This window comes from Xenia sp. Carnegie-2017, unplaced genomic scaffold (assembly GCF_021976095.1).
Source record: "Xenia sp. Carnegie-2017 unplaced genomic scaffold, XeniaSp_v1 HiC_scaffold_14, whole genome shotgun sequence".
Taxonomy (NCBI): domain Eukaryota; kingdom Metazoa; phylum Cnidaria; class Anthozoa; order Malacalcyonacea; family Xeniidae; genus Xenia; species Xenia sp. Carnegie-2017.
Window position 1 is genome coordinate 13,187,912 of NW_025813447.1, and position 17,588 is coordinate 13,205,499.

The 17,588-nt window shown below is 33.0% G+C and overlaps 4 protein-coding genes and 1 long non-coding RNA gene across 6 annotated transcripts; 2 read left to right on the top strand and 3 right to left on the bottom strand.

The window, feature by feature from the left end:
* Positions 1-764: 764 nt before the first annotated feature.
* Positions 765-6,559, bottom strand: LOC124435019. 2 transcript variants are annotated; one of them, XM_046984967.1, is made up of 2 exons: positions 6,388-6,559; positions 765-4,581 (listed from the first exon to the last, which is right to left on the bottom strand). In XM_046984967.1, exon 2 carries the CDS (start codon positions 2,561-2,563, stop codon positions 971-973), a length of 1,593 nt encoding a protein of 530 aa, XP_046840923.1. In that variant the 5' UTR covers positions 2,564-4,581; positions 6,388-6,559; the 3' UTR covers positions 765-970. The 2 variants fall into 2 exon arrangements, with proteins under 2 accessions (XP_046840923.1, XP_046840922.1); XM_046984966.1 differs by lacking the exon at positions 6,388-6,559 and adding an exon at positions 5,382-5,491.
* LOC124435020 (RING-type E3 ubiquitin-protein ligase PPIL2-like) lies at positions 5,400-16,997 on the top strand. Its single transcript, XM_046984968.1, has 26 exons — positions 5,400-5,476; positions 7,527-8,796; positions 8,900-8,949; positions 9,050-9,104; positions 9,178-9,240; positions 9,303-9,354; positions 9,466-9,517; positions 9,602-9,693; positions 9,765-9,854; positions 9,962-10,037; positions 10,296-10,396; positions 10,471-10,518; positions 10,764-10,887; positions 10,958-11,016; positions 11,201-11,261; positions 11,610-11,638; positions 11,725-11,758; positions 11,840-11,902; positions 11,984-12,038; positions 12,115-12,171; positions 12,417-12,486; positions 12,567-12,629; positions 12,694-12,744; positions 12,858-12,949; positions 13,068-13,193; positions 16,573-16,997. The coding sequence occupies exons 2-25, from the start codon at positions 8,765-8,767 to the stop codon at positions 13,147-13,149; spliced, it is 1,551 nt and encodes a 516-aa protein (XP_046840924.1). The 5' UTR covers positions 5,400-5,476; positions 7,527-8,764; the 3' UTR covers positions 13,150-13,193; positions 16,573-16,997.
* LOC124435025 lies at positions 9,433-10,616 on the bottom strand. Its single transcript, XR_006944972.1, has 2 exons — positions 10,426-10,616; positions 9,433-10,295 (listed from the first exon to the last, which is right to left on the bottom strand). It is a non-coding gene; the product is annotated as an uncharacterized LOC124435025 (long non-coding RNA).
* LOC124435021 lies at positions 13,453-15,464 on the top strand. The gene is made up of 3 exons (XM_046984969.1): positions 13,453-13,997; positions 14,130-14,761; positions 15,257-15,464. The coding sequence occupies exons 1-2, from the start codon at positions 13,536-13,538 to the stop codon at positions 14,724-14,726; spliced, it is 1,059 nt and encodes a 352-aa protein (XP_046840925.1). The 5' UTR covers positions 13,453-13,535; the 3' UTR covers positions 14,727-14,761; positions 15,257-15,464.
* Positions 15,242-17,358, bottom strand: LOC124435024 (lysophospholipase D GDPD1-like). Its single transcript, XM_046984971.1, is given in 10 exon segments — positions 15,242-15,618; positions 15,926-15,977; positions 16,045-16,091; positions 16,162-16,299; positions 16,375-16,464; positions 16,526-16,696; positions 16,764-16,838; positions 16,903-16,963; positions 17,028-17,070; positions 17,176-17,358. Coding segments are annotated over 10 exon segments (990 nt in total). The 5' UTR covers positions 17,315-17,358; the 3' UTR covers positions 15,242-15,444.
* Positions 17,359-17,588: the final 230 nt, after the last annotated feature.

Consider the following 17,588-nt stretch of genomic DNA (forward strand, 5'->3'; position numbering starts at 1 on the left):
TGACCGCGTTGTCAACGATTATCACTGGTTGCGAAAGTAAAATTTAATAAACAAGATTGTTTTCTAAAATATGTTCGTCTTAAAACCTTACCGTGTCTGTCTCATGAATTTGTGTGTAGTTTGAAGAAAAACTTCTCCCATTTCCGTGCATGAAAATATCATTGTGAATTCAACTCCACGTTTTTATCTCAATATATTAAATAGCCTGAGGTGAGCACGACTTTCCTGCAATGTTTGATCAAAACACCTGGAGTTCTTAGAGATGAATAATACAAATGTTAAATTTATGCAAATAGCTATTAATGAAAAGCAGATGGGTTTTTTGGTTTTCTTTGTCATTTGTTTTGGCATCAAGGAAATTTACATCAAATGGTGTTGTTATAAATGTAACGTTAATATTTTCATTTCTATTAGTTTGTACGTACACTGGCTGTAAAATTATTTTACATCAACCCTCAAATTACAATAACTCGACAATTTAATTGCAAAAATGTTTGAAAGGATACGGGATTCATTTTATTTTGTGAAATAAACTTTTTCGTTGAATCGTGTTTGCACAGATATAGTAAACCTAGCTATTTACTCCAGATATGATTGTCTCTTATTTAAACATCTGTTGTGCAACGATGCAAGGTCATTAGCTGAACAAATGCTATAAAAATCTTTTATTCGTCCACTTTAAAAAACATTTCTTTTTTTTAAACTCTTCTTACTTATTTTTTGAAATTGCAAATTACAGTTGACTCGACACAAAAAAAAACATTTATTATAATTTGAACACATTCATTTTAATATAATGATATATTTTAAAAGTTTATTCTCTTTAATTATAATTAATCATTATTGTCAGTAAATGTCGTGACAAACAGAAAACTTCATGAAATTATACATTTTTTCACCCCACACTGGCAGCGAGTTTTCCCTTCAGTCAAATCATCCAAACTAACTGAGTTCAAATAATCACCATTTGTCACTGCGGCTGTATTTTTACTTTTATTTTGCTGTCTTTTGTCGACTTTTTATGCGCTTTATCGTCGTTGGACGGCAATTTGTCTTTGTGCATTACATCATGTTTTGGTTTATGAACGTTTAAACCGTCCGATATATTTATCTCTTCAAAACTCGCCACCATTACCTTCGTAGACTCCAACTGTTCCTTACTGTCCATGTGACCAGCTGTATTTTCCAATTGCTTGATTGCGGGCTCTTTAATGCTCGTCAGGTTATGTCTTGAATTTGGCAAGGAATGATGACTAGAACGCAGGCTTTGCAAGGAGCCACGAGAATTTTTGCTACCTGTACCTATCCAGTTTGAGGTGTACACACAAACAGGTTTGTCACCGTCAATTGATATTTGTTTCTTGCTCGTTTGTGTGGACCGTGGCAAGCTTCGAGTGTTAAACGTACTTTTTACGAACGAACTTTCATCGAATTTGGGACTTGCTTTCAATTTTGCAAGAGTTTCATTTAGTAATTCTGTGGTCTGGTGTTGTGACATGGTCGAGTTATTAGTGATTCTGTCCCAGATTGTCGGAGACAATGGTCGACGTGATTCTTCGGTTTGAGAAAGTGCTTCCACTTCATTTTCATGTTTCATATGAACCTCTTTACCAGTTTCATTTGAAAAGTTGACGTGTTTCACATCATTTTCGTCTGAATCTTTACGACTTCGACTTTCAGCTTCCTTCATGATCAAATTTTGTATTACCTTTAATTTGTCTAGTGCTTCGTTGGTGTTCATCAATTTTATACTCGATTTTTTCATGTCATTCTGCTCATCTTTTTGTCCATTCTCATCAATGTCTTCATCAGAAACATTTGGTGGACTAAGCTCTGTTCCAATATCATCCCATTCTAACGAGGGCGCAGTTTTAATGTCTTCTACGATGGGTTTATCAGTTGATACAAACTTTTTATCCCTTGATAAAGCAAAAAGTGGACTAAGACTGCCTTTTGAATCTTTACCTATCATCATTTCTTTAGTATCAGACTTCTGTAAGTCCATCTTCATTTCCTCGGTGCCTTCACATTTCCCAAAGTCCATTTCAGATTTCCCAAAGTCCATCTTTATTCCCTCGGTGCCTTTGGATTTTTCTAAGTCCATATTTATCCCCTCGGTGCCTTCAGATTTCATAAAGTCCATCTTGATCCCCTCGGTGCCTTCACATTTCCCAAAGTCCATTTCAGATTTTCCAAAGTCAATCTTGATCTCCTCGGTACCGTTAGATTTGTTCGAATTTCCATTTTCAAAACAAACATTTTTTTGAGGTATAATTTCAATCGTTTTATTTCCTAAAATTTCATATTTTGATTTCATTTCTTCATTTTGTATGTATTCTACACATACTTCGTCCATGGCGGTTGTTTCGTTAGCATGATGTTTGCACATAATAAGACTTTTTCTTGGACTGATAAATGTTGGGTATTGTCTGAAGCCTGGATCATCCCTAATATTTGGCAAGTTTTCTTCATCGTTAATACTTTGTTCCATTCGACATTGCATACAGTTATCAGATCTGACAGGGCGACTCATCTTCACACATATTTCCACCCATCTCATCATTTATCTCTTCTGATTTCATTTTCTCTTTGTCCATCTCTTTATCCATCTCTTTGTCCATCAACTTGGGCATTTCAGGGTCATTGTTTACTTTATCTTTTTCATATTTGATGAAACTTTTGGACTCTACTGACTCCACACTTTCAGCAATTTCCGAACTTTGTATAGTATCATCTTTGTTATTATTGGAGGCATCTTTCATTGACGAGTCTCCTGAGTTTATCTTTGTGTTAATTTGGTTACTCTCTGTTTTATGTTCAGTGTTTTGCATCATAATTTTGGATAAACGTGGAGGTTTCTTTGGCGATTGTTTTACAATTATTTTCTTTGCTTGTAGTTTGTGTTTCATACTGCTCAAATTTTGAATTGTTTCTTTACTTTGCACATTAGAATCACAGTCCAACTCAATTTTATAGTTTTTGATGTCTTTTTTTCTTCTGTATTATCCATCATAGTCTGTATTTTTCCTACATTATCCATCACAGTCTGTATTACTCCTTCATTATCCATCGTAGTCTGTATTTCTCTTCCATTGTCCATCATAGAAGATGGTTTTTCATTATCCAACTTCATCATGCATTTTTTCCCTGTTTTCATTCCAATTTCGCTTTCATCTTTTAAACTTAATGAGATATTTTGTTGATTTGTAGTTTCATTTTCAGCTTTTCCTTTTTCAACTATCACTTCTTCATTCTTCTCGTATTCCTTGTTTTTCATCATTGAATATACTTCCTTATCACACGGTCTCTCCAGTGTACTAGAAATGGATGGCATTTCTTTTTCAATCCATGTTTTTACATCACCAGTTATATTATCGCGGTTCATCTTTGATGCGACATTTCTGTTTTTTCTTGTCATCACGGGAATCTTCGACTTTGAGTTTTCTCTTGAAAGACAAGTTTCAACTGAGAATGATGCGTCTTCTTTACTGCGCATAGAATCTTTGTAGCCATACATTGAATCATTTTGTGGTAATGTATTTAAAGTTTGCACAGATTCTGTTGTACTCTTCGATTGCGACGTCAATTTTGTACGTGTTCTTTCTAATGCTTCATCCGGTTTCAATATTTTTTTGTTTTGTTTGTTTAAAGTGCATGTTTGTGTGATGTTCTTGCCGTGTCCTCCAAATGTGCTTGGTTTACGCGAAAGTTTTGATTTGTTGTCATCATTTCTTGTCGTTTTTTTATCTTTTGTCCTCTCGTCTTTTAACGTCGATTTCTTTTGTTCAGGAGTTTCTTTTCTTCCCCTTCTCCCTTTATCACTACTGCTGCCGTTGGTTTCCGAGAGTTTTTTTGAATTTTAATATCGCCTTTAATAGGTATACCACTGGCTGATTTTTGTTTCCACTTACTTTCTATGGCTGTGGCTCCCTTGTTAATATTCTCTTTACCAGTCTTCTTTTGAATGCCCGTATTGAAATTGACGTCATTACGGGCTTTCTGTTGTGGAATGCTAGTAGACTTGACTCCAACCATTCGTGGTTTACTTTTCCTTGGTATATTAGACGTAAACTCTTCCTCAGATTTCACAGGCTCACCACTTGCATCTGAAGAAGAATTTGATTCTTCCTGGTTATTCGTGAAGCCATCTGTAGAACTGGAATGACCACGTGGTATACAACTGTCAGTTTCACGCGTAAAACTGTGGGCTCGTTTCATTACTGTTGGTCGCGTGGCAGAGATGGGTAAACGTGAACTTGTGCTTCTTGCAATGGACTTGGGTGTTTTGGAATTGGTTTTAAAACTTGTTTTTCTTTCAAAGTTTTCCACCTTTTCACTGTCTTGTAAAATCGTAGAGTCCTGATGAGAGTCTAGAAGATAGTTTGTCTCAGATAATTTTATGTTTTCTTTGCTTGGTGAACGCTTTTATCAGTCGTGTTCGGTAAAGTAGCTCGTGTGGTTCCGGTTGGTGGTATAAACATATATTCAATGGGTCCTGGAGAGCCACCAAAAATGGCGGAAGTATTTGTCCTTGGTGTTTGCGTAGGAATTGAAACACCGGTAATAGGATTGTACCTTTCACTATACAATGTAAAGATAAATTTAATTAATTTTCTAGTTGCTTCAAATTTCCGTTAAATTCTTTTTTTGTGTGCGTTTAAATTATGTATTAACGCACGGCAAGTTAAAACTAAAGATACTTTTTAAAATTATATCATAATCATAAGTTAAATGACACAGTATGTATATTGATGACCAGCGCATACAGAAATACTGACATACATGAAAATTATACTTCGTTTTCACAATTTAGTAAGATACAAAATTCTCCAATCAATGCAGTATTTAACTTATATCGAAAGTATGCAACAACATTTTAACGTAATAGGGCCTTATATCTTTTAATATTTATAACAATTTTTTGTTTAATCCAAAAAACAAATTTGTCAAGAGAGTATTTGTTAATAAAAAGTAATAAACCATGTGGAATAATAAGCGCACTTATGGTTCACAAAAATGTCGTCGTCGAAACTATGATTTCTAGGAGTGTATTGTAGGATAAAGTTTTGTAGCTGAACATATGTGTTTTTTTCTCTAATTATTAAACGCATTTTAGAATCTAATTCCAACTAAACTTTTTATGGCAGATATTGTTCTCTGTCGTCGTTAAAATCGGTTTTAAAGAAATATGAACTGTTGTTCGTCGACCTATCTTCCAATCGCAATAATGAAAGAAAAGACAAAGAATTGTTCATCAAGAGGACATTTTACTTGCGTCTAATACATTCGTCGTAGACAATAGACAATATATGACATCTTATTACAAAAGAACATGCTGTCGGCAAAAAGAGAGTAAAAGGCATTTGAAAGAAAAAACTTACAGTCTCTCCCAATTTCTTTAACGATTCAGCGATTTCTTAGGATGGAAAACGGAGTGTGATTGAAAAAGCTTCGCTGACAGCAAAGGCCAAACAATGTATGCTAATATCTTATGAATTTATTGACATACAGTGAATAATTTAATACGTATGTTATTGCTTCTGTTCTATACGACGATTTGAAAAAGATCTGAATTGAGTTATATTGCACCATCATTATCATCATCAACTAAAGAACTGAGATGAAATGTACACTTGTTTTAAAACACAGGAAAAGTTCTGTTGAAGTAAACATTTCCTGTTTTCAAGTAATCACTATCGAGAGTTTATACATCAAAACTGTGCTAATATAGAGCCGTTTCCTCTGTTTCAAATATTTATATTAGTCTTGCGACAAGTCATTTTATTAATTCATGAGAATGATTTGAGATTTAGGATCAATTTTGAGGAGAGAAAATCGAGAGATTTGTTGCTACAATGTGGTAGTCCAAAATAATTGAATTCTTTTTCCTTTTCATGCGTATAATTGTATGGTTTTTGTTTGCTAGGCTGTCTTATTTTGCAATATCTTACGAAATATCACCAGTTTACATAATAGACTTTAGCATTAATGCCGACATATTTTACAATTCAAAATAAAATTTTGTAATGTTTTTGGAAAATGTACTGGAAAATTCTTACTTTTAAACTTCAAATCGATTTACGTTTGTACAAGTTCATTGGTGCGGGAGATTTAAAGAATCCGATGAAGAATCAAAAGCACTTTAGTAAACTTCAGATCATACCGCCGTAAGAAATATCTGGCTTAATTTTAATATTGAATAATCCTTCATTAACGTCAGTTGATATGTTCAACGCTTACCGCATGCTTATGTGAACGATTTTGTCGAGCCTTGCCAAGAAAACACAAATTTTCATTGAAGCATAGCGAACATAACAAAAAGCTCAAAAAATAATCACTCACTTCCTAATTGAAAGCGAATGTTTTTTACATGATTTTATTTCCTACCTTATTTGAGTACCAACTTCCATTTTCTTTTCCAGACAAAAAATGACAAATGTATACCTTAAAGCAAAAGTGTGGATTTATTGTCAAATTCTTCTGATTGACAGAAATACAAACTAACGCGGATACGTTTCAACAAGTTCATTATATATTCACTGTAACTGTTTGGTCTTTGTATTAAATCGGGGACATTCAAAGCTTAGGTCACAGGTGTAAGAGTAACTTATTTAACTGAATTATTTACATGTATATGCACAGTGCCGCTAAAAATGACTTTGATTGACGATATTCATTATTGTTAAGAGGTTAACCCCTTTACTTGAAAACAAATTTACTTGGAATATGTAGTTATTTCTGTTTTTGTATACTAACTTTGATGAGCCCTAACTTGTCGTATAACTTGAAAATAGTAATGGTTTACATGTTTTCCTAATATCAACAACAGATAAATAATGGTGATATGTATGTTATAGTATATATTTTTTAAAAAATACTATCGAAGGTGAATGTTTTTGGTATATTTAATTTTTTAAGTCGTTGCAGGCTTTACTTTACGTTTAATTTTGCATAGCTTTGTCGTAGCTACTTTTTTGTGCAAGGTTTTTGTACAAGGTTTTGGTGCAAAGTTTTTTGTATAAGGTTTTTTATGCTTGCTCAACTCTTCTCCAAACTACTGCCACCAAATGATAAAGTTTTTTAAGATTCCGTGTGCATTTTCCATTTTATAGCTAACAAACTGTTAAACTTGAATGGCTCACTCACGTCATGTATGACGTTTTGTCAACACCTGAACTTTATCCCCCCTCCCCTCCCTTGTTAACATTGTCCAAAAGAAAATCATTTATTTTTTTTAGTTCTCAGTTTAACAGTTCTAGCTTATACTTTCTGGACAAATTTTAAACTCACCACACAAAAAATGGGTTGTGTAATGCTAGTTTTTTTGTGTTCACTCACTGCAAATAGATTTCTAAATAAATGAATAAGGATAAAGCTGGACCATAACTTGCTTGCAGGCTAATTATGAATGAATGCTTTGATTTCAAAATTCTTTGCAGACGGGAAAACATAGAAATAGTTAAAATATCAGAAAATCTTGTTTCCTTTATTCCTTGTTCACGATGCACAATCTTGTTCGTTTACAGGTGAACCTCAACGTAAAATGGTCAAAATTTTATACTCCAACATACATGGTGCTGGCGATACTTAAATGGTCTTCTTAGTTGGTGTTTTTATTCACGTGTCTGTTGACATATCAACTTTCTATTTCACTATTTTTCATTCACTTTGACTTCTTTGCATTGTTTTATTGTGATGTGTTGGTACACACACAAAAGTACCATTACTTACTCGTCCATTTTATTGGTGGTGCAACCTCGTAGAACTTATTAATTGAAACACGTTTTGAAAGAAGTAATGTATACATAATGATATTGTGCAGCCGAAACAAACGTTCAGCGCTCGCACAGAGTGAACGTCATGTTAACGGAAAGGGGAAATTGTAGACCATATGCTATTGTCATGCGCAGTGTTAATTACGAGTCGTTAGCGTTTCCATCCCACAACCAAGTCATACAACGTATGTATTTTTATAGCATTGTACCTCTGACAACATTATCACAGTTTGGACAAAGCAGCATTTATGTCAATATATGAATAAATACTTTTTGAAAGTCCTGTTCTGATCTGAGCGGGACTGTTATTATTTCAATTGTAAAACATGTGCGAAAACACACCAAGCATGAACAGTTAACATCAAACCACAGTATAAGTAATGATTTCAACAAGTGTAATTCTTTACATTAATTCGTGTGATAACTTCGCAGACACAGACACTATCTTTATTCATCATTGTTTTGTCTTTTCCCATTGTTCTGGTGTGAGTGTCTTCATTGTGAAAGCGTGAATTGCCTTTAATTCTTCTTCCAAACATGAATTAACTAAACGATGACGCTGTAATAAAGCTTTGCCATTGAATTTCTCTGAGACAATCATGACGTTGAAACTCGTGTCACATCTCTCTGCTGTAATGTCTTCGACTGTCTTTGAATGGACAAAAACAAGTTTTTTTTATCATCAACAAGTAATAAATTATGGTGTAGTAAGGCTGAGTAAGAAATTAAAGCTAGACGTGATAAGATGGAATCGACAAATTTCATAGCTTAGCACAGAGAATGAAAGCCATATTCAATTTAGTAAAACTTCTTACCAAATACACGGGACTAAATTCTTTCGTTAACTTATTTTCAACAATCGATTTCATGTCCGCCATTTTGAAAGGTCGAAGGTTTTGTCAGCGGAAATGTGATTACTTCATGAAAAGGGATCTTTAAAATTACTTCTATAGTGGCCTTCCATACTTCTACATAGGTATCCATTAGCCATGGGTAAAAGACAACATCAAAAGGACAAATTGTACGTATATTGATTTTGATTTGTTTATTTTTCTTGTAAATAAATGTCTTCATTAATTTTTCGTCTTGCGTTTGAGGATAAATTTAGTAATTATTTTGTTCAGGTACATTACAAACAAAGAATGGAGAACAGAATGGGGAGGCAAAGATTCAAGTATTATACAGAATTTATCAGATATTTTAAAATCATGAAAATTTTTGATAGTTGGTGTTATAATTTTATGTTAAATTGTTTTTCTTCTCATTGGTTGTAGGCAGTGATGTTGGAGAAAAAGCTGCATTTAGGCGATTACCATTTTATTGCTGCAGGTTTTTAAACTTTGTTGATGTTAGCATATAATCATTTTTGGCAAGTAGCACTTTATTATTCTCATTTTTACAGCTTATCATTACAACCATTTACTAATCCTTATTGCACAAAAGATGGAGCAGTGTTTGATCTTTTGTATGTATGAATGATAATCTTTCATAAATTATGATATTTTTGCTGAAAAGATATTTTTATAGGAATATTGTACCTTTCATCAAAAAGTTTGGCAAAAATCCTGTCAATGGAGAGGTATAGCAATACTCTAAATTCAATTCTTAAGAAATGTGCTTGCAAAAAAGTTATGAAAATTGTTATATTCCAATGTAATTAGTTTGTTTCTTAAATACTTTATTATTTCAGATTCTGGAAATTAAAAATTTGATCAAATTGAATTTCCACAAAAATTCAGAAGGTACTATCAGCAGTACTATGAAAAGTTAATGTATAAAAAATGAAAACATCCTTTATTGGAGTTATCGTTTTTCTTGTAAACCAGATAAATATCATTGTCCTGTCACATATAAAGTGTTCACACAAAACAGTCATATTGTTGCTATCAAAAAAACTGGAAATGTTTTCTCATTTGAGGTAAATACATGACATTTTCATAATGGTTTGTTTGTCATCTGTTTATTTCAAGATTTGTTGTTGTATTTAAGGCTGTTGAGCAGTTGAACATTAAAACAAGAAATTTCAAAGATTTGTTAACGGACGAGCCTTTCTTACGTAAAGATATTTTAACGATCCAGGTATTTTGTGTATTTTGCTTGTTGAAGGACAAACGAACAAAAATATATTTGGATAAATAATGAATGTGATCAAATGTCAGCAATTGAAATTCTTTCTGTCATTTAAGGATCCAACCAACTTGGAGAAGTTTAACCTTGCATCCTTTCATCATCTAAAAAATAATCTTTCTGTTGGTGATGAAGGTGTTCATTTTGTTTTGTTTACTTATTTATTTATTGATATTTATATAAACACACATATATCTAAACACAATATAATAGTTACAACTATTCCTTCCACTTTTCCTTCTTCTCTCCATTTTTCTCTCCTCTTCCTCCTCTTCACCTTTCTCTCCTCTTCTCTCCACCTTTCTATTCTCTCCACCTTCCTTTCCTTGTCTCTAAATCTCTTCATTTTACACAGTATGTTATCTTCTCTCACAAATATCTTTTGTTGTTTAGCTGAAAATAAAGCAAAACAAGATCCATTATATTACATAAGGAAAACAAATTCTGAAACGGAGAGCATATTGAATGAACTTCAAGAAACTTATAAAGAACCAGTATGAACGAAACATTTGATATAAATTACTTTCAACATTAAAATTTCATCCATTGAGTTGCATTGTTTGTGTAGGAAAAGACATCTGACACAGTCACGTCTAAAGCTAATTCAAGAAATGCTGTAAGACACTATATAAAGCAAATTAATTTTTATTCTATCGTGATGTCATAACATACGAAATGTGTTAATTATGTAAAAGTAAATTTAGAAAGCAATGTGTTATGTAGTTTCCATATTTTTCACAACATTGATGTGACAAATAACCTTAGCTTACTATATTTTCTATATAAGCAATTTTACTTCCTAATTTATATATTATGTACATATACGTCATTCTATATGACGTACTCTTGTTGTTTTCAAAGGCTCATTACTCGACAGGCATGATGGGAGCTTCGCTGACGTCAACTGCTCGAGTTCCAGTTACGAAACAAGAAGCGGCTATTATTGATGAAAATGTTCTACGTTACAAAGAAGTACAAAAGAAAGGTAAAGTTTCAAAAGACGTGTTCCTGTATTCGTGTTTTATCTTCCATTGTTCTTTTGTTCATTTTCTTAGGATATGTTCGCTTGACTACTAATGTTGGTGATTTGAATTTGGAACTTCATTGTGAAGCGGTATCTAAATTGTTTGATTTATTTTTTCAAAAGAATTTCTTTTCCACACTCTGAAACATGTTCAAAAAAATTTCTAAATATTTAATTAAATGTACACAAAACAAAACGCTTCATTATCATCGTTATAAAGAGAGGACATATGTAAGAACTTGTTTATTCAACTTGATCCACTTTTGTACTACAGGTTCCAAAAACGTGCGAAAATTTTTTAAAGCTCTGCGCGTCAGGATATTATGATAACACAAGTATGATTGCTTACAGTTCACAAATGTTTTTTATTTTTATTTTATTCAGTATCTTTTGTATTATTATTGTATTATATTTTGGTCACTAAGCTAAGACTAAATCGTTATTAACGCTACGTTATTAATACACACATTATATCGTTATTTATTTAAGAAATAAAAAATGTTTACTGTGTTTGCACAAGCTTATGCAAACCGAGGAGACCTTTGGGAGAACTCGAGAGCAAATCAGTGGAAGCCTGAGACCGAAGGTCGAGGGTTGAACCTGCTCGAGAGTTCTCACAAACGTCTCCGAGGTTTGTATAAACCAGTGCAAACACGAAAAACATCTTTTACTTTTACATTTAGCCTTTCATCGCTCCATCCGGAATTTTATGGTTTGTATTTAAACATTTTTCCTGGATTTTTTCTTAATCATTGAATTTGATTTCTTTTGTTGCAACAAAAACATTTTCTTATCTAGATTCAGGGAGGTGATCCAACGGCAACTGGACGAGGTCCTTGTCTTAAATCTTTTTTGAATTGTTTATGTGACTTTGAAAATTTCGCACAAATATTTACTTTCATCCTGATTGTAGGTGGTGAATCTGCCTGGGGAAAACCGTTTGAAGATGAATTTAAACCGAATTTAACTCATACAGGTAAAGTTTGTTACTTGAAACTTTCACGTTGTATTATCTTTTGTTTTATTTCTATCTGTCCATGTTTCATGATGCTTGTAGGTCGAGGAATTTTAAGTATGGCGAATTCTGGTGAAAATACAAACAAATCACAATTGTAAGTTATTAATGACGAAATTATTGAATATTTATTTTTCAAGATTCGTTACGAAAAATCTGTTATTATTTTTTAGTTTCATCACCTACCGCTCTTGTCGACACCTTGATTATAAGCATTCAGTGTTTGGGCGGTATGTAAGTTTTGCTTTCGTATCTTAAATATAATAGTTGCTAAACGTAAACTATCAAGAAGGAATGGAGTAATGATTTCTGCGTAACGTCAGTTTGTATAATAGTACCTCATGGTTGATCAAAACATCGTTTTTCTTCCCACTATGATTCATGTTTGATGTAAAAGTATATTTCTTTGCTAATGCTTTAAACAAGATGTGATGCAGCGTCATAATTCATCTCTTTTCATTGACGTCTTTTATAGAGTCGTTGGTGGAATGGACACTTTAAATAAGATGGAAAAAATTGAATGTGATGATAAAGATAGACCTAAAGTAAATGTTAGAAATTGATTTGTGAAAATAGATCTTCAAATTTTGTCTTGATTTGTGTGGCTTTTTTCCCAACTACAAAGGAACTTATCAAGATTATGAATGTCAGTGTGTTTGTTAATCCCTTTGAAGAAGTTGATGAAAAGGTAAAGTTATAGGTTGACGAACACATATATACACTGTAGCACTTTAAAACACTTCTTATTCTAGATTAAAGCAACGAAAGAAAAGGAAAAAGAAATAAAAAAACAAGCAGAAGAGGTTTTGTAAAGACTTTATTTTCACTTTAAATCATATATACATCATTGTAAATATATCTTTATTGTAAGATATAAATTTTCATTACAAAAATCGATGAATTTGTTGCGTTACAGGAAGAAAAGAAGAAAAACACGAAATCTGCACTCGTTACTCAAATGAAGATTCATAGATCGGGAGTTGGAAAATACATCCCTAAAGTTTCCAGGTTGGAGTTGTTGACAAACATCTGTAAAACATTAAATAAAAGGCTTTTTATCTTAACATTTTTTTGTAATCAATCATGTTTGTGTTTTTACATTGTTAAACATTTATTTTCTGTCTAGTAATGACGATGAGAGCGTGTTACAACCTGCTAAAAAGAAAGCGAAAGGATCTTCAGGGTTTGGTGATTTTAGTTCCTGGTAAAAAACTTGTCACCTATTTATTACATCACCGTCTAATTTATGCAGGTCAGTGTAATGTATTCATTTATACGCGAATATATTAAAAAACAACTAAAAATTAGTGTTTTGTTATATAGCTTATATGACAAGCATGAGCCGTGGGGGATCATTTCTTTTCATCCCAGCAAACTCTTTTTTAAAATTTATTTTATATGTTTACTCAATTGCTCAAACCAGGCTTGTACAGGCTTGCCCCAATTGCAAGTACGAGTACAATTACGTTATGCAACATACAGGAAATACATAGAATGACGTAAGCACCATTGTTCTTATTGTTCTAAAGTAAGTTTGTTTACGAATTAAACTTTTCTTCAACCGAAAGAATACGGTGCCAATGCTTGTTATTAAATGGCGTTAAACTCTGACTATCAGATCGCAATTTTTGCTAGCGAATTAGCTAGTGCGATAGATCAGAATCCTTACAAACCTCGGGAAGAAACCGTTGCTCGTGTATGGAAAAGATTTGATCGAATTTCGTTTGCATTTTCTCTTTGTTTGGCGTACGCGGACGAGGCTTTGGAAATTTGTAAAAACTTCGTTAAAGATGAAAGTCTGAGAAACTGCTTACCGAACGATATTGAGAGTGCAAACGGAAAACGACTCTTTACTAACTCCCTCAGGGAAATATTTCTTGACGACAAATGGAGTGGCCTTAGACGTGAGCTAACAACATTTGTTGACTCGAAGAAATTTGTCGAAGCGAAAGAAGATGAATTATTAAGTTTGTTAGATGTGAAGAAAAAAGTAAACGAAGCGATTGTTAGTTTATGTAATGAAGAAAAGAAATCTGTCGAAGAAAAAGCTGATGAGGTATGCGTTTGAGTCAATTTGTATTTATATTCTTCTTGTTCATCAGTAGATATCGTTTAGAGAACAATTAAATTAATTGAAAATATTCTGAGAAATAAACCTTGAAACAATAATGGTTCTTACTCTGCCTAGGTCGTGAAGAAAATCGCTAAAGAAAGTGGCAAGAATATTGATCAGCCAACCAAAGATGCACTTCTTCGTAAACTTCGTTGCGGCAGAGGTAATGTTTTGGAAGAAAAGACTGTCACTGAGTTTGCCCAGGCTACAGGAAAAGACGTTCGTAGAGAGCCAGCCAAGTCGTACAGAAAGCTTATTACATACGAAGATATGACATGGTTTCTAGTAGGCAGAGTAGATGCTCGTGACGAGGACACAATTGTTGAGGTGAAGAACAGAACGAAACGTTTTATGCTACCAAAATATGATATAATTCAGTTGCAAGCATACATGTTTATTTGTAATAAACAAAATGGAATCTTGCTGGAAAGGTTACATGGGAAAAATAAAGAAACTAACTTCAATTTTAATGAATCACACTGGAATGAAGTTATCATTCCTGCCATGTACAGATTTATTAAAGATGTAGAAGAACAAGTAGTCATGAGCCGCAGTCTTCTAGATTGTTCCATTCCACCCAATATGCCGAAGAAACGAATTTGCTTGAATTTGTCACCATCTGACACTGAAAGTGATGAAGAACTAGCTAATCTGCCCCTAGATGATTTTTAAGAAGATAGAATTGCTACTGTAATATTTAATCGTAAATTTTAATTGTAATAGGGAGAATTATACAAGGTATATGTTAGAAGTGTTTTGGGATATGGAGCAGAGTGTTGGGCACCGAAAGCAGAGGACCTGAGAAGATTGGCGTCGACGGAAAGGAGAATGCTTAGGATGATGTGTGGTGTAACGTTGATGGATAGGATTCAAAGTGAAGAGATTAGAGAAAGAGTTGGTGTTAGTGTATCCAGAATTGGGTAAGGCAGCGTTGAGGTGGTTTGGGCATGTGGAATGAGGGAAGGAAGTGCTGAAATTGCAGGGAATGTTGTATATGAATGTTGATGGAGTCCATAAGAGGTAGACCGAGAAAGAGATGGATGGATGCTGTGAACAGTGATATGAAGGTGATGGGTATAATGAGAGATATGGCGAGAGATAGAGACGTTTGGCGTAGAAAAGTTCATGGACCGGTCAACCCCCCTGGCGGGGATTAATACTGGCCAGTATACAAATGTTGTTTGTTGTTTGTTTTGTTTGAAATTTTAATTGTAATAATGAGATATTTCTTAAACAACAATATTCAATTGTGTGATTGAATTAAATTTGTATAAGCTTCATTTTCTAACATGACAAAATAATACTTGACTTGTGGTATCACATTAAAGTCAGCAAAAATTAGTTTGATTATCCATATCATTGTAAACAATCCTCGTTCATGAATGTAAATTTATGATGTTACAGGACAAATTCTTGTGAGCCGTGTTGCTGTCATTTTAATTTCCATGTTCCTTTCTAAGTATTGAGTAAGTTTAGTTGGATAGTCAGTCATAACACCTGCAACACCAAGATGTTCAAATGCTTTCACAAATTCATCATCTTCGTTTAGCACCCAAAGATAAGTCTGGTAGAAATAAGAAACTTTGTTTACTTTCTAAAAAGGTTTTTTTAAATAATAAATAGTTACATAATAGTACTTGAGTAGAAGTTGTGATTGGTTAGAGGATAAGGATTGGTGGGATTGGGTTAGTATTGATTTTTATGGGATTATATTTGTTGATTGAGGGATTGGTGGGATTAGGTTAGTATTGAATTTCTATGGGATTATAGTTGTTGATTGATGGTCATTTTTGAATGATATGGGGATTTGTGGAATATGGTGAATGTGTGAGCATGTAGGTTAAAAAATTGATTATTTCTGGTTTATATACCGGGATTCCTCGTCTTTCTAAATGTTTTATTAAAGATGGATTCATAAGAAACCTTAAAAAATCAATGAAAAACATAATTAAGATGATTATTTGAAGAAAAATGGTAGAGAATTACTTACCAGTCAATCATTGAACAATTCTTCTTTGATTCTCTGTAAGATCTTGTCTAAAGTTGAGGTATATCCAAATCATGTTTCTTTAACAACATGGAATTTTATGTCAGTGCAGAAATTTACTTACTTGAGAAGGGTTGAAGGTAGTAATATCTCAAGAAAACCTTCTTTTAATGGTACAAATGGTAAAACACCAAGGTAGTACATGGTAATCAATGATACACAACGCCATATGCCAAACAGTGTTGGTATTTCAGGATCCTGATATAGTGAAAAAATATAAAATAAATAGGATTGTACTTTTTGATAAAGGATGAATTTGTCACAAATAGTAACCTTTTTATAAAGTTTGTGATTAACTTCATCACTAAAATTTCCCCACACAGTTAAATGTTTTCTTTCGTATTTCAGTATCAGTTGATGAACCTTAAGATAAAGAAAGACTCAACATTTGTTCACTACTAAATATTCATTTCCATTTTCAAACCTTTTCTATCAAGTTATCATTGTTATCCTTTATATCCACATTGATAGGATGGTTGGGAAAAGCTTTAAATACTGACTCAAGAAGAGGAATTTTTGCATCGTCATTCTTGCCATGAGCACGTTCTCCAGGTTGAAAAGGTACATCAAGAATGGGCAACAAACTTGGTAGATCCTGCATAAAAAATACCACTCACTTGATTAAATACATTCCAATAAGGCATTGATACATTTGAAAATACCTCGTAGTTTGTATTAGAAATTTTAACTTCAACACCACATATTCGACCTAGGTCATTGTCATGAGTTACCACGACCTTATGAAATAGATAAAAAAGGTTAAATCACATATGCCAAAATGGTATTGATATCATATCATACCTGACCATCAGCTGTGAGATGTACATCTAATTCAAGCATTTCCGTACCTGACTCAATAGCACTGAAATTTTCAAATATAATTTGGTAAATAATCATTCAAGCAATTTTCCTTTATTTTTACCTACTGGTGATATGCTGTCATTGTGTTCTCCAAATTCTCACCTCCACCTGAAAATTGAATTAACTCGTTGAGTTTTGGGCTGTCATGTTGACGGTTCGTTGAAACAGAATATTCGTTAAGTCTTGGTTAAGTCTTTGTAATGAAAAATATACCTCCTCGATGGCTTATATGCCTGCATGAAAATTTTCTTTCCTTTTTTCGATGTAATATGTGTGGGAATCTTTGGAAAAACCACGAAACGCAAAAATAACCTCCCAGTATTGGTAATAACATTATCAAATATTCAATCATTCAACATATGAGTATATTGGTTGACAACTTTCACAAAGTTAAACAGTCTACAGGAAAAAAATAGAAATGACCTAATTGCACGCCTGCTGAATAATGTTCAGCGGAAATGAATATTATGCTTAAAACTTAATGTAAATGTCTAATGATGTAAACCTGCTTCGCATGAATATATTGTACACCGTACTGAAACATTTTGTTGCGTCTGATTGCCGCTAATTTTGTCAGATAAAAAGCATACTAAATAATTTTAGTTAGCTTTAGTATTTGTACCACA